General features: G+C 45.3%; 1 protein-coding gene across 4 annotated transcripts in view; it reads right to left on the bottom strand.

The window, feature by feature from the left end:
* Positions 1 to 12,094, bottom strand: part of RAB11FIP3 (RAB11 family interacting protein 3) — an 80,571-nt gene extending 68,477 nt beyond the window's left edge. For 2 of the 4 annotated variants that reach the window (XM_068524994.1, XM_068524996.1), the window contains exon 1: positions 11,494 to 12,094. In XM_068524994.1, coding sequence (XP_068381095.1) covers positions 11,494 to 12,060 — 567 coding nt within the window. In that variant the 5' untranslated portion in view covers positions 12,061 to 12,094. The remainder of the gene's footprint in view (positions 1 to 11,493) is intronic. The other 2 variants (XM_068524993.1, XM_068524995.1) reach the window with 2 other exon arrangements.
* Positions 12,095 to 16,809: the final 4,715 nt, after the last annotated feature.

Here is a 16,809-nt window from a genome sequence, read left to right as displayed (position 1 = left end):
TCAATATACTTCTAGGTTCACCTGTTTCTATTTGAATTCAATATTAGTCTTTTTTTCTATCATTGTTGTTTTAGTTTTTGAATATGCAGAATATCTGCATGGTTTAAAAAGTCAAAATTATATAAAAAGGCATACTCAGGGGGGTTTCCCTGGTGGCGCAGTGGTTGAGAGTCTGCCTGCCAATGCAGGGGACACAGGTTCGAGCCCTGGTCTGGGAGGATCCCACATGCCGCAGAGCAACTGGGCCCGTGAGCCACAATTACTGAGCCTGCGTGTCTGGAGCCTGTGCTCCGCAACGAGAGGCCGCGATAGTGAGAGGCCCGCGCACCGCGATGAAGAGTGGCCCCCGCTTGCCACAACTAGAGAAAGCCCTCGCGCAGAAACGAAGACCCAACACAGCCATAAATAAATAAATAAATAAAATTTTAAAAAGGCTTTATGGTGCTGCTGTACCTACTATAAGTTCCTCAAGAAAAAGGCATACTCGGATAAGTTTCACTCCCATCCAGATCCCTTACCCCTTGCCCCCACCTACTTGGATAAGTTATTTTAATTAGTTTCTAGTCTATCCTTCCTATGTTTCTTTTTGCTAAGAGAAGCAATATATATAGTCAAAAATTTTTTCTATTGAAGTATACTTGATTTACAATATACACATATTCTTACTTCCTCTTCTTTCTTATTTCACATTCTTTCTCCCTTTTTTTCTTTTCAGTCAGGCCCTGTCCTGGAGCCTCTGACTATGGAAACCTCGGATGGGTTGAGGATCAGATTAGAGGCTGAGAGGGTAGGTGAGAAGAGCCTGCTCTGGGGGTCAGGAGGGTCCTTCTTCTTCCCGTCAGTTCCTCCTCCTCTGAACTGAAGACTGAAGTCCATCACTCAGTGTTCTGGACCTCAGATCTTTTTTTTTTTCTCTTTTTCTTTTTTAAACTGGGGTAAATTAACCATTTTTAAGTATACAGCTCTGTGGCATTAAGTACATTCACACTGTTGTACAACCATCACGATTATCCATCTGGCACTTTTTCATCTTCCTCAACTGAAACTCTACCTATCAAACACTAATCCCCCTCCCCAGGCACCCACCATTCTACTTTCTATCCCCATTGTTTACTCTAGCAGGCCTCCTATAAGCACCCATTCTTTCCTACCGCATAGTATGCATATTAATTTGTATCAATACTTTCTTTTTTCACGTAATACATCTTAGAAATAACTCTCTACCAGTTCATAGGGATCTTCCTCTTTTATTTTTGCAGCTGCACAGTTCTCAGTTAAGTTGATGTACCTTGGTTCACTCATCCTGGGTGGACATCTAGGTTGTTTCCATTTTTATATCACAAATAATGCTGCAGTGAATAACCCCGTGCATCCGCTGTTTTGCACCTGGGGAGGTACATCTTCAGGGTAAATGACTGGAAGTGGGACTGTGAAGTTGAGGGCAAATGCACGCACAGATACTGCCAAGCTCCCCTCCAAGAGGACTGTACCACCCTGCACTCCCACAGCAATACGAGAGCGTGCCTGTTTCCCAAAGCCTCACCAAAAGAATGTGTTCAAGCTTTTACATATATGCCAAGAGTGAGAAATGCTATCCCAGCGATTTTAATTCGCATTTCTTTTATCATAAGTGAAGCTGAGCATCTTTTCATATATTTAAGGGCCATTTGTGTATCTTCTTCTGTGGAATGTCTTCGTATCTTTTGTTCATTTTTCTATCACCTTTGGTCTCTTTTCCTTTTGACTTTTAAGAGTTTTTATATCAGCCTTTTATCTGTGATTCACATGTTTTTAAAAAATTTTATTGAGAGCTCCTACTCCAGAACACTGGGGCCAAAGAGGTGTCCTGGGCTGGCTGTGCTTCCCGCTTCTCCCACATGAAGACCTGTGTTCCTGTGCGGGCGTGGTCAGGAAGTCCAGGATGGACCTGACACAGAGCCAGCCATCAACTCTGGCAGAGCCAGGAGGCCAGCCATCCTCTGCTCAGATCTCTCCCGCAACTCACACCTTCGAACCATCCTCATCTGTTTGTCAAGTGAGAAAAATATTCTCACTGGTTGAAGTTTTTAAAGGTACTTTAGTAGGCTTTCAAAGGAAATGCTAATCTCTCTAATCAGTGTAAATTTTTATTTACTTTTATTGTGGCTCAAGCAATCTATGAGTAAAATAAAAATTACCATTTAAAAAAAATTTTTTTTGGCTGCGTTGGGTCTTCGTCGCTGCACGCAGGCTTTCTCTAGTTGCGGGGAGTGGGGGCTTCTCTTGTTGCAGAGCACAGGCTTTAAGCACGCGGGCTTCGGTAGTTGTGGCATTCGGGCTCTAGAGCGCAGGCTCAGTAGTTGTGGTGCACGGGCCTAGCTGCTCTGCGGCATGTGGGATCTTCCCGGACCAGGGATCGAACCCATGTCCCCTGCATTGGCAGGCGGACTCCTATCCACTGCGCCACCAGGGAAGCCCAAAATTACCAATTAACTTGACAAATATATAAACAACAAGGTCCTACTGCATGGCACAGGGAACTATATTCAATATCCTGTGACAAACCATAATTGAAAAGAATATGAAAAAGAATGTAAATATATACACAAAACTGAGTCACTTTGCTGTACAGAAGAAATTAACACATTGTTAATCAACTATACTTCAATAAAAAATTTTAATTAAAAAATTCAAAATTAAATAATTAAAATATATATGATTGATCAGTTCACTGGCAAGAAGCTTAATCTAAACAAAAAGGTTTATAAAACATCCCTGGATTGCTAGTGACAGTAAAATGCTAAGCCACTGTTCTGTTTACTGACCCAGTGATTTATGGCAATAAAGGCCTTTACAGTCCTGAACAATGCCTCTGGTCCAAACACATAAACCACCTGCCAACACACTCAGCCAACAGGTGCCACCACATCATTCATAACCGGAGTTTCAGGCTTTAAGCTGGTTAAACTCGCTTAAAGAAAAATCAGAATAAAGTATGTGAAATAAAAAAGAACAATGGATCATGAAAGCCTCTGACATCCACACCATGGATGAGGTGAGGTTGGGTGAGGTCCCAACACCATGGAGCCCTAGTTCAGAACAGGGATATGAACAGGCAAGCTTACTTCTGACTACAGCAGGACTATTTACCTGTGGGCACAGAAGGCTCTAAAACTTTTGTAAATGCTTTTAAAAATTATCCAACAAAAGAAAAAGCAAAGTAGGTCATTTAACAAACTAGAATTACAGGAGTTATATACCCTTAAATCCTTCTGAAGACATGGGTCTTTAAAAAATAGCTGGGACTTCAAGAAAATAGCTAAAAATACCTGGGATTTTAGAAATCCCAAGTAATAGACATACAGACACTGTATGCAAAAGAACTTAATATGCATCGTGACAGTGCTTCCTGTAACTTACAGCTAATAATACTAAAATGTTATTGGCCCTCTGTCTCATATTTAGAGCAGCCATCCAGGACACCTTGCCCACAATATGTCCCTGCTGAAAGGGGGCAGCACCCATTCCAGGCTTGCTGCTCTCAGCCCAAGGTTCAGCTTGCCCAGCAAGAGGTTTACAGACAAGGAGCCAGGACAGCTGATCCATCAGCACAGACAGGACACTGGCTCAACATTAGCTCTGGTTTTGAAACTTACGAAAAACACACCACCACAAGATTGTAACCAGAGTAATACCAACTTGCCAAAAACAAGTATTAAATATTTAGACAGAAGAAACAAAATGTACCTACTGAAAAAATTTCTTTTTCTCCCTAACCATGATACTGAATCCATTTACACTAATCGACTAATCTCAAAAGCTTTTGAAACTTCCAATGCAATCACTGCAATTCTTTTCACCAGGAAGTTCTTACTTACTTATGTTAGATGCTGATGAAAGCTCAATGCCAACCTTCAAGAATTACAGGCATTTTCATACGCATTTCTCCAAATATCAATAAAAATTAAAGGGCTTCCTTGGTGGCGCAGTGGTTCAGAATCTGCCTGCCAATGCAGAGGACACGGGTTCGAGCCCTGGTCTGGGAAGATCCCACGTGCCGTGGAGCAACTGGGTCCGTGAGCCACAACTACTGAGTCTGCGTGCCACAACTACTGAGTCTGCGCTCTCGAGCCCATGAGCCACAGCTACTGAGGCCCGCGCACCTAGAGCCCGTGCTCCGCATCAAGAGAAGCCACCGCAATGAGAGGCCTGCGCGCCACAACGGGGAGTGGCCCCCGCTCACCACTACTAGAGAAAGCCCACGCGCAGCAACGAAGACCCAACTTAGCCAAAAATAAATAAATACATTTTAAAAATAAATAAAATAAATTTTTAAAATTAAAATTCCATCTTCAATAAGCATCTGAACATGCTAATTCAACGTTCTATGCAGTTTTTAAGTTTACTAGAAAATCTGAGTTTCCTTAGATGTATTTTGTATATTGATCTAATACCTTAACAGAGTCAAAGTAAAACATGTAAATATTTTGTCTTTCGGGTTTATTTACATTTTTTATTTCTAAAAATGACAATGAAATTTTTTACTAGATTCCTTTTTATACTGTTTGAAATTTATGGTATATGTACAGGCACTACTTTTCAAAATAAATAAAATGAGTAACATAATAGAGAATTTGGCCAATACTTCAAATAAAACCACCCCATTTCCACCACATGCACCCACACAACGAAAAATATTTTTTTAAAATACATTTATTTATTTTTATTTATTTATTTTTGGCTGCACTGGGTCTTCGTTGCTGCGCGCGGGCTTTCTCTAGTTGCGGCAAGTGGGGGCTACTCTTCCTTGTGATGCACGGGCTTCTCATTGCAGTGGACTCCCTTGTTGCGGAGCACGGGCTCTAGGCACACAAGCTTCAGTAGCTGCAGCACATGGGCTTCAGTAGTTGTAGCACACGGGCTCAGTAGTTGTGGCTCACGGGCCCTAAAGCACAGGCTCAGTAGTTGTGGCGCACGGGCCTAGTTGCTCCGCAGCATGTGGGATCTTCCCAGACCAGGGCTTGAACCCGTGTCCCCCGCACTGGCAGGCAGATTTGTAACCACTGCGCCACCAGGGAAGCCCCGAAAAATAATTTTTAATACTTCCTTTAAGACTTTTATTTTCACATGGATAACTTTTACCCAGTTAAAATTGTGGTATACATACAATGAATTTATATACGACTATTCACTTATATCAGAAGTGATAATCTAGGCTACTCTGGAGACTTTGCAATTATCATGAAAGTACTTTCAATGGCCACCTAAACAGTCTTCAGTGGGTGCCTAACCCTTTTGTCTGATATTTCGATTATAATTAATGTTTAGACGCTGTGCCCAGAATTTAAAGAAATAAGTGTTTGAAAAGGAAGCAACCCCTAACTTGGTGCCCTTTACAATGTGGTCCGTGTACTCCACATGGAATTTAATTCTTCCTAAATGTTAGATCCTACACTGGAATAATCCCACATGACTCTGAATCTCCCTGAGGACAAGTAAGCCTTAGGCTTCCATTAAAGTACAGCTGGCCCTCCGTATCTGTGGGTTCCACATCCACGGATTCAACCAAGGATCAAAAACATTTTGGGGGCTGGGGCTGGGGGGACTTCCCTGGTGGTCCAGGGAAGTTAAGTTAAGACCCTGCACTTCCACTGCTGGGGGTATGGGTTCAATACCTGGTCGGGGAACTAAGATCCCACATGCTGCGCAGAGTGGCCAAAAAAAAAAAAAATTGGGGGAAAGAAATTCCAGAAAGTTCCAAAAAGCAAAACTTGAACTTGTCACCTGCTGTCAACTATTTACATAGCATTCACACTGTATTTATAACTGTTTATGTAGCATTTACATTGTATTAAACATTATAAGTAAAGCAGAGATGAGGGGCTTCCCTGGTGGTGCAGTGGTTGAGAATCTTACTGCTAATGCAGGGGACACGGGTTCAAGCCCTGGTCTGGGAAGATCCCACATGCCACGGAGCAACTAAGCCCGTGAGCCACAACTACTGAGCCTGCGCGTCTGGAGCCTGTGCTCCGCAACAAGAGAGGCCACGATAGTGAGAGGTCCACGCACCGCGATGAAGAGTGGCCCCCACTTGTCGCAACTAGAGGAAGCCCTCGCACAGAAACGAAGACCCAACACAGCCCCCCCAAAAAAATAAATAAATAATAATTTAAAAAAAAAAACAAACAAGATGATTTAAAGCATATAGGAGGAAAAAATTATAAAACAAAACAAAACCAAAAAAATCAACAGAACATTGTAAATCAACAATGTTTCAATAAAAAATATTATAGAACAAAAAATAATAAAGTATACGGGAGGATGTGTATAGGTTATATGCAAATATCACACCATTATGTATAAGCAACTAGAGCATCCATGGATTTTGGTATCCAAGGAGGGTAAGTCCTGAAACCAATCCTACCCTCCATACAGAGGGACAAATGTATACATCTGAGATCTTCAATTTTAAAAAACAGGTCAAAAAGCAGGTTCAAAACAACAGACATGGAATTATACCACTTTTGGACAATGAAGCATTATTACATATATTTTAATTTACACATTAAATACTTAAATAGTTATCTCTGGATGGTGGATTATAGGTGATTCTTATTTTTATATTTTGCTTACTGGTGTTACTTACTTTTATTTTTTTAAACAATGAACATCTGGGACTTCCCTGGTGGTCCAGTGGCTAAGACTCCGTGCTCCCAGTGCAGGGGGCCCGGGCTCGATCCCTGGGCAGGGAACTAGATCCCACATACCGCAACTAACAGTTCGCATGCTGCAACTGAAGATTCTGCACACTGCAACTAAAAGATCCCACATGCTGAAATGAAGGTCCCCCATGCCACAACTAAGACCCGGAACAGCCAAATAAATAAATAAATAAATAAATAAACATTTAAAAATAATAATAGAAAATAAACAATAAACATCTATAAAAATAATTCAGCTTCTACCCAATATGACCTCAATTGTGTACTTCTATACAGTTATGTGTGTGTGTATACAAAAAAGTCTGGAAGGAAATGCACAAAAATGCTAATGGTGCTTTTCTTGTGATAGTGGGATTATTGGTCATTTTTTGTTTTATATTTTATAACACTCTGTATTTTCCAGTTTTTAAAAATAATAAGCATGTGTTACTTTTATACTATGAAAAAGGCATTTTTTAAGACACTAACAAAATTGCCTGGGATCCAAGCACAGAAAGGAACGTCATCTGCCTTTTAGCAATTCCTCCGACACACAGACCCAGACACACACACACCGCCAGCTCTCATGTGCACCTGCTCCCGCACGCACACTCATTCTCTCTCACACACACATGCAAACCCAAGACTAGGACAGAAACTGGAAAGGAAACTGAAGCAACTAAAAGGTGCGGCCAAACGTCCCCAGGGAGTTCCAACTGCCCACCAGCAGAGGAATGGAAAGGAATGAAAAGCAGGGAGACCTTCTGTGCATTGACACCTCCTCCAGCAGCCTCCTTTTGCAAGTGCTGAGGAAGACGGACAGGGCCCACAAGGTTACTGAAGGGCATTCACAGCTCCAACGTGCAGGGCTCTCTGGAAAGGACCCGTGACTGTTAAAATGTAAATGCTTAAGTGAGTGTTATACTGTGAAAATAATCTTTACAATTATAATTAATTCCTTTGAAAAATAACACCAAAAGAAATGAATCCTTTCTCACAATACTCTCACAGTTTATTTTACAATTTCTGCTTTATGATAAGTTGGTGATGACTACAAAAGCATCAGTCCTCTCAGTACGAAGGGGTCACGTCAATGAGGAATCTTCATAGATAGTCAAGGCCTTAAAGATAACCTATTGCAACTTCAGAACTAGTGCCTGGGCACATGTGACTATAAATTCCTGGTCAAGAAAATACAACCAGAAAGCTCCGCTGTAGTCTTCTTTCCCCTTTCAATTCCTGCCAACACTGTGTTCTATTACACCACACCTGATCTATCACCAGATGAGGTAATGAGAGCCAAACACACCATGACATTGCTAAAGAAAGAGGGACACAAAAGCCGCCTGTATTATGAATGGGAACTGCTTCTATTAAAAATTCAGATAATCCACTTAAATAATTTAAAACACTTCCTTCATAAACAGATTACATAAAAGATACTGAAAGTGCTACCTTTGAAAATTTGACAATAATCAAGATAATTGAGTTGCAATCATCAAGGACAGTAATGTGACCGGCCTAAAAGACTCATGAACTCAGTATTTTGAAATCTCAAGGTGGAAAAGTACAGCAACTTACGGTCTTTATTGCTGTTATCCAGCTTATCCAAACTGTTCCTACAGTTAAAAAAAAATCATAAATGTTTAAAAAAGAATTCTTATCTTTTAGAGATATATACTGAAATATTTATGGGTAAAATGATATGTCAGGTATGTGCTTCAAAAGTAATCTGGGGGTGGGGAGTAGGGAGTTCACAAATGAACCAAGACTTCGGAAACTGTGCAATGGCTTGGGGGCAGGTAGAGTGTTTCACTAGGCTATGCTCTCTACTCTTATGTATGTTCAATACTTTTTATTTTAAAAAATTAAAAATATTTATCATGAGGTAGAATTCTTCACTTTTCTCTAAATTATTTCACTATCAAGGAATACTTCTTCTCTTTGCTCCTCTATAATGTATTCTGACATTGGACTTGGAAAAGCAAGACTGAGTCATAATAAAGGCTAGCAAAGCTTACACAGACACAAAAATTAACCTTTTGCTACACTGTTAATTATCTGCTCCAAAACAAGAGCTCTCCTCCACCATCCCAGGAAGCCTGTCCAAGTCCAGTACTTAGATCACATCCAACACTGCTTCTTCCTGAGAAGTCTGGGAGAGCAGACGGAAGGGGCAATGCCACAGGAGATCTCCCTCACTTGCCCATCCCCACCAAATCCTGAGTCATCCTGGCCTTACCCCCAAACTTAAAATTCCACCAGGGGCTACCAGAGCAAAGAATGTTGACTCACTTCTACTTTGTATTTAGAAAAAGCTCAGCCCCAAATAACAACCCAAATTTTTTCCCACTGTGATCAGTAAGAATGATACAACAAAAGGTGGTTCTCAAATGAAAATGGTTTTATGAAAGTCAATAAGATGAAACTTTGTGGGATTATTTAGGAGCACCAAACCTAGGAAGTTGAGAGCCACCTAAACATTATGAGCCCAGAAGATCTAGGTGTAGTCCCTGTTATTGCATTGACAATCTGTGAGGCCTTGGAAAGTAACTTAACCTTTCTGGGCCTCCAGTTTCTTATCTGTAAAGTGGGATGAATCCCTTCTGCCTCCTACCACCTCAGAGAAAGGTTGATAATCCAGTGAAAACATAAATGAGCCTCATATAAGCTATAAGGCACTCTATTAAGAGTCAGATTATGGTAAAGAAAAACAAATAGGGCTTCCTTGATGGCACAGTGGTTGAGAATCTGCCTGCCAACGCAGGGGACACGGGTTCGAGCCCTGGTCTGGGAAGATCCCACATGCCGCGGAGCAACTAGGCCCGTGAGGCACAATTACTGAGCCTGCGCATCTGGAGTCTGTGCTCCGCAACAAGAGAGGCCGCGATAATGAGAGGCTCGCGCACCGCGATGAAGAGTGGTCCCCACTTGCCGCAACTAGAGAAAGCCCTTGCACAGAAACGAAGACCCAACACAGCCATAAATGAATAAATAAATAAATAAAAAAGAAGAACAAATGTGCCACTTTCCTAACATTCTTGATTGGTGTAATGAGGAAGGGAATGTTTGCAGAGAAGACACATCACACTAATGAGAAACAACCAAGGATACCCAAGGTGCTCTCCAGCCGAGGGGCAAGAAGGAAAAGCATCAAAAAAACTTAGACCAGGACTTCCCTGGTGGCGCAGTGGTTAAGAATCCACCTGCCAATTCAGGGGACACAGGTTCAATCCCTGGTCCGGGAATATCCCACACACTGTGGAGCAACTAACCCTGTGCGCCACAACTACTGAGCCTGTGCTCTAGAGCCCACGAGCCACAACTGCTGAGCCCACGTGCTGCAACTACTGAAGCCCATGTGCCTAGAGCCCATGCTCCCCAACAAGAGAAGCCACTGCAATGAGAAGCATGCACACTGCAACGAAGAGTAGCCCCCGCTCACCACAACTAGAGAAAGCCCGCGTGCAGCAACAAAGCCCCAACGCAGCCAAAAATAAATAAAATATTTTAAAATTTATTAAAAAAAAAAAAAAAAACTTAGACCAGCAATCACAATCCATACTAACCATACAGGAAACTGTCAGTCACATATCTCTCTCTCTGCCCATTACACTAAGAGATGGAAGACCTGTCCTGAGCAATGTCTTCAACCCAGAGCTAAACAGGAGCTCACACTGACCTAGACGCCAACATTCAGGATGCCCACAGGGACATGCCCACGCTGAAAACTCAACAAGCAGCCCTGACTCAGGACGACCCAGTTCTTTACATGACAGCTCAATGGACACTGTGAATACTCAGGGGGCACACAGATCCTTTATAAAGGTTCTTAAGGTTATGGCAGACACCCTAAATAGCAGGATGTCAATTTTATCTCTTGGCTTAAACATGCATATGTACCTGAACACCCACTTAACAAATACCCACATGTATGAAAAGTCAATAAAATACAGAAACTAGCAGATCAACCTTTTGTGATTTCCCACTACTAAGTAAAATATTTAAAAATGAACACCAGTAACCTATTTGATGTCTATTTGGGTTAACAGCAGAACATACACAGCCTTGCTGCTGTCTCCACATAAACTTTCATAAGTGCTGAGATGGGGGAAGGCCTGGATCTTGAGGCCCACCTTCTCCCAGAGCAGCCGCAGCCCTGGGAGCTGCACAGGACTCCTGCCACACTGCCCTGTGCATTCCCGTCACCTGTCCAGCACCTCACCTGTCCTACAAGAGTGGAGATGGCCCTGATGGAGTTCTGCTCGAGTTTGTATTCACCACTGTGCTCTTAGGCTCATTCCCCTCCCGCTGGGGTTCATCCCTTCTTCCGCAGAGAAGGTATGGAAATGACCGTTTTTCACGTTCACTGTCTCCCCAACAACGAATCTACCTAAAACAGCCAAACATACACAGTAAAGTAACTACGCTCAAAATAGATTAACATGATCTTAAGCGTCCAAGTGCAGCCTGGCCTTTGCAGACCGAAGAAGTGAATTACTTCAGCCAAACCAGACCTGGGCCCTCAGTTGGGGGAACCGCTGGCACTTCTCCATCCAGGGGGTACTTTTATCCGGCAGCCTAGGGGCATGTCCCCACGCCAGGAGCTCCTCTCAAGTTAGGAAAGATCAGCTTGTGTGGCTTGGGATGGCAGGGAAAGAAACTGACTCCCGGGAATAGAACCTCTTTAAAGGGGGAAGAGGTGCTTCAGCGAAATTCAACCAGAGGTGAGAGCAGAAATGAATCAAAAGAGAACGCGGGACCTGCACTCCGCGACCACCGCGCGGGGCCCGGCTGCCACGCTGCGAGTTACCTGTTCTGCCCCGTAGACGGTGGCGAACTGGACGAAGTCTTCGATGCGGACGAAGCCGTCCCCATCCCCGTCCAGGGCATCGAATACGGCTCGGAGGCGGGGGCCGTCCTCCGGACACCCCGCGGGCTCGCTCGTTAGGGGGCGGGTCTGGCTAAAGTCCGAGGGCCGGTCCGGGTCCCCGGGACCCAGCTCCAGGGCCGGCTCGCCCACCGCGGGGGACGCGAAGGAAGGAAAGAAGTCGACCTCGCCCCTCAGGTGATGGCTGCGGCTGAAGTCCTGCGCGCGGACAGACGCGCTGTGCGGGGGGCCGTCACCCTCCGGCTCCGTCGTCCAGGAAAAGAGCGGACCGAGTTCCGGCAGCGGCGGGTCGGGGTCGGGGTCCCGGCTCGAGCGCTGCGGCCGCCGCTCCCGCCCCGGAGCTCGCCCAGCATCCGCGCCGGCCGCGAGGTCCTGAGGGCCGAGCCCAGGGCGCGGGGCAGGGGCGGCGGGCGCTCCGGGCCCACCGGGCTCTGGGTCGGGGCCCGGGCCGCCCGCTGGGGAGGCCGGCCAGCCCGGGTCCATCTTCATGGGCGCGCCCCCAGCCGCGGCGCGGGCCCGCGAGGCCAGTGGTGCGGCGGGCGGCGCGGGCGGCAGACAAAGGCGCTCAAGGCGCGGCGGCGGGCGCGGGCATCCCCGCGGCGGCGCGGGCGGGCGCGCGCGGGGCGCCCGGACTGCTCGGGCTGGCGCTCGGGCCCTGCTCCGCCCTCGCCCATCTTCGCGCCGCGCCTCAGCTGTCCTCGGCCCGGCGGCGCGGCGGGCGCGGGCCCATGGCGGCGGCGGGCGGCCGAGGGAAGTCGAGGGGGAGGGAGGGGAGAGGACGCCGAGGAGGGGGACGCCGAGGAGGGGACCCTGAGGAGGAGGAGGAAGACCCTGATGAGGACGACGACGCGGAGGTGGACGCTGAGGGGGATGCAGCCTAGGCGGACGACAAGAAGGCACCCGAGGTACCGGAGCGCACGCCACCGCCCTCGCCCCGCCCTCCGTTCGGCCTGACGTCAGCACGTCGCGCCGCACGCTGGCCCCGCCCCTCGCCGCCTTGCTTTAAAGGCAGGCGCCGGCGCGGCTGCGCGGTTTTGGGGTCTTCGGTCCCTCGTCGTGTACCGACGTTTGGGAGCAAGAGGCGGGTGTTCTCGGAGGCTGTGGGCCCGGGCGTGACGTCATCGACCCACGCACGGGACGGATGGACTGAGTCCTGCAAGTGTAAAGCGCTCCCACAAATTGATAAGCAGCAAACACGATCCTAATGGGGCGGGGGAAGTGCAAGTGGCGCCCTCCGCAGACGCCCGCCGCGCGGAGAAGTCCAGGCGTTGACCTGCGGCAGCAAGAGCAGCCACCACCTGAGTGTGGAAGGGCCCTGAAAATGAAACTTATGACCGAAGGAACGCGTGGCCAAACACTGAGACCTTTTTTTAAATCTATGACAAGGGCTTTTTTCCCCGTAGGATATCCAGTGTTCATCACCAGTGTACAGTCAAGCCTCCCAAGCACTGCGGCTGTCTTTGACAACTGACATCTGTTTCTCTAGATGTCACTATCGTCAGTGGGGACACAGGGCGCCAGGCAGCAACATGGGAACCTTGAAGCAGGCATGAAAGCGGAGACATGCTGGATAGGAGCCGGTGAGCTGCCAGGCCTCAGGCGAGGTGCACTTAACATTATAGGCTCCATTTAGAGCCTGTAATGAGATGTATCGGGGAAAGCACCAGCACTAGGTATGTTCATAAGCATCTCTGGCAAGAACCAAAGGAAACTGAACCTGTTTCCAAGTGTACCGTGAGGAGCAGTGTGTTAATTAACTGATTCATCTCCCATGACAAAATCACAGGGCACGTGGCACCAGATTTTGTGAGGTTGGCATTGGGGAAAAGAAGGGCAAGGGAATACCGCCCCGCAACCCAAAAACTATATTCTCAATTTCTTATAAGAGCTGTATGCTTTCATGAGGAAGATACTGCATTCAACGAAAATAAATTATCTCCAGTTTGGCAAGAATCTGAAATTGGACTGGTGCCTTTGGCCAGATACAGTTTTCAGAGGTAGTTATAGTGATGTGTCAACCTTTCTAAATAAGGGTATTAATGTGGGGGAGGTAAAACCAAATGAGGCGAGGGCTGCGCCCTGAGGAAGCAGCACTCCTACTGCTGCTGTGCCAATTCATGAAAAATCTGCATTCCTTGGCTGGCTGATGCACCCAAACAGAACCCCAGAATGGAAAGCATGCACCTTCCTGCTTAGACCACTTCAAGAGACTCTGTTCCTGAAACATTAAAGGTAACAAGTTCCTGGGCACTTGGACTTGGCGTTTGGACCTCGAGCATCCCCTATAGACATTTTTAAAATATATATATATATTTATTTATTTATTTATTGTTGGCTGCGTTGGGTCTTCGTTGCTGCGCACGGGCTTTCTCTAGTTGCGGCAAGCGGAGGCCACTCTTCGTTATGGTGCGCGGGCTTCTCATTGCGGTGGCTTCTCGTTGTGGAGCACAGGCTCTAGGCATGTGGGCTTCAGTAGCTGTGGCTCGCAGGCTCTAGACCGGAGGATCAGTAGTTGTGGTGCATGGGCTTAGCTGCTCCATGGCATGTGGGATCTTCCCGGACCAGAGAGCAAACCTGTGTCCCCTGCATTGGCAGGTGGACTCTCAACCACTGCTCCACCAGGGAAGTCCTCCCTTTAGACATTTTTGATCTCTAACATTCAAGATGAAATGAACCAGCTTAAGGGAAGCAGCCCCTGCTGCCATTTTAACCTGCTCCTCACGCCCACGCCATGCACATTTTAATTTAGCCATGTAACAGGTACACAGAAGAGGAAGGGAGAGGATGGGGTGCAGCTCACAGTTGTTGGCTTTTGGGTCTGAGTGAATGTCTGTGAAGACCTCCCTCTGTGAGTCTTTCTTTTTGAAAGGTACCTGGGTTAAACACTTACCTTTTGGAACTCTCAAGCAAATGGGTCTCCTTGATCCTGCTTCCCTAGTGACCTTTGACCTATGGAGAAAGATGGGAAAATGAAGACCAGCAAGGTGACTCAGCAGATTCTTAGCTGTGTAGCACAGCCCTGTAGGACCTGACAAGGGAGCAAAGGGAAAGTAGGTCAAGAAGCCTCAGTGGAAGAATGCACATGTCTCTCCTGGGATAGGGCCTCTCAACCACCTGGGTGAGATCTGGCCACTGACAGGAGGAAGGGGAAGGTGACAGGCAAGGCTAAATTTGATCACAAATCTATCTTATTTAATGCACATTTTTAAAAACCAGGAGGAAATACACCAAAATTACAGTAGACATTACATATGATTTCCCCCATTTTTGCTAGTCTGATGAACTTAAAATGGCAGCTCATCTTGTCTTATTTGAATTTAGCTGAAGGCTAATGTGGTTGAGTGTTTCTTACTGTGTTTACTGACCACTAGGATATGTGAATTGCCCAGTTGTAGCACTTGCTTTTCTTTTGAGTTCTCTGACTTTTTCTTTAGGTAAAATCCCTCATATGTTTTTGATGTTGCAAGTATCTTCTCCCTGCCTGTGACCCCTTCATGAACTCTGCCTGTTGGAGAAGATTAGACATAAATCTTTCATTTTGGGTGGTCAAACCCATCATTTTTATCCTTGGTGGCTTTGCTAATCATAAGGAAGATGGACTTTTCTATAGCTGGTGCTAGTTGTCTGTACAGAAACCTTACAACTAGATCCCTATGTCATATCAGATACAAAAATAATTAGAGTGATCAAAGACATAAAAGTGGAAAGCAAGGGAATTCCCTGGCAGTCCAGTGGTTAGGACTCCACGCTGCTGAGGGTGCAGGTTCGATCCCTGGTCAGGGAACTAAGATCCTGCAAGCCACAAGGTGTGGCCAGAAAAAAAAAAAAAAAAAAAGCAAAACTTTAAAACTTTTAGAAGACATTGAAAAATATCTTTATGAACTTGGCGCAAGAAAGTTTCGAATAAAAATTACAAACCATTAAAAAAAAAGACAATGACTTAAATACTTTAAAATTTAAGCTTTCCAAAAGTTAAGGGACACAAATCAAATAGGGGGTGGGAGGGCTGGGGGAGAGGGAAATTTGTTGAAGTGAAGGAACTGTTTCGTATCTTGATTGTAATGGTGGTTCTATAACTGAATGTGTTTGTCAAAATTCACAGAACTATACACTACAAAGAATGAATTTTACTGTATGTAAATTATGCCTTAGTAAAAATTAATTAAAAATAAATTATCCTTCTGTTCGATGAAAGACACATCATAGACTGGTGTCTTAGTCTGCTCATGCTGCTGTGACCAAATGCCATATACTGGTTCGTTAAAAAGCACATTTATTTTTCATAGTTCTGCAGTCTGGGAAATGCAAGATCAAGATGCCAGTGTTAACCTAAATAAAGCCAGTTATTTTACCAGCAACGTGGGTTTATTCAGAAGCCGCAAAGAGTTGTAATTGGAGACTATGTCCAGCAAAGGAAAGGAAATGCTTTTATAGGGGAGAAGGAGGAGTTGAGAGGAGCTGTCATAAACAAAGAGCCCATTGGAGGAAACTGGGAGTTCTAGGTGCAGTGGCTTTTCATTGGCTGAGTTGTGACAGTCTCTCATTGGCTGGACTGTTGCTGGTCAAAGAGAAATTGTTTCTTCCTCCTGCTGGGTAGTAAAGTAGTATCCCTTCCTGCTGGGACATGTTGGGATCTGTGCTGATGTTGAGTGGTATGTGCATGAAAGCTCCCCCTTCTGGAACCCTGGTTCCATTTTGGTGAGGTTTCCTTTTATTACTTTTCACACTAGCAAATTCCTTCCTGTTGAGAGCCCTCTTCCTAGCTTGTGGTGAGGGTCTCCTTCTAGGTGTGTCCTAGCATGGTGAAGAGAGCCATCTCTCCCTCTTCCTCTTTTTATAAGGCAGCAATTCTATCATGGGAGGTCATCTACATGAACTCATTTAATGGTAGTTATCTCCCAAAAGGCCCCATCTCCAAATACCATTGCTTTGGGGGCTAGGGCTTCAACACATGAATTTGGGGGGACACAATTCAGTCCATAGCAACTGGGAAGAGATATTTAAAACAGATGTAACTGACAATGGATTTATTTCCAGAATACACAAGAATCCCTCAAAAAACAGTAAAAGAACAGCAACCTAGTAGAAAAATCAGCAGTGAATACAAATAAGCAGTTCCAGAGGAAGAAACTCAATTGGCCAATAAACATATAAAAAGATGCTTAACCACGCTGATAATCAGGGGAATGAGTAATGATAGCATTTGACATCAATCAGTAGAAATTAAGTCTGATGTCA

The sequence above is a fragment of the Eschrichtius robustus genome, chromosome 16, assembly GCF_028021215.1.
Source record: "Eschrichtius robustus isolate mEscRob2 chromosome 16, mEscRob2.pri, whole genome shotgun sequence".
Taxonomy (NCBI): Eukaryota; Metazoa; Chordata; class Mammalia; order Artiodactyla; family Eschrichtiidae; genus Eschrichtius; species Eschrichtius robustus.
This window is presented reverse-complemented; position numbering and strand designations above follow the sequence as displayed.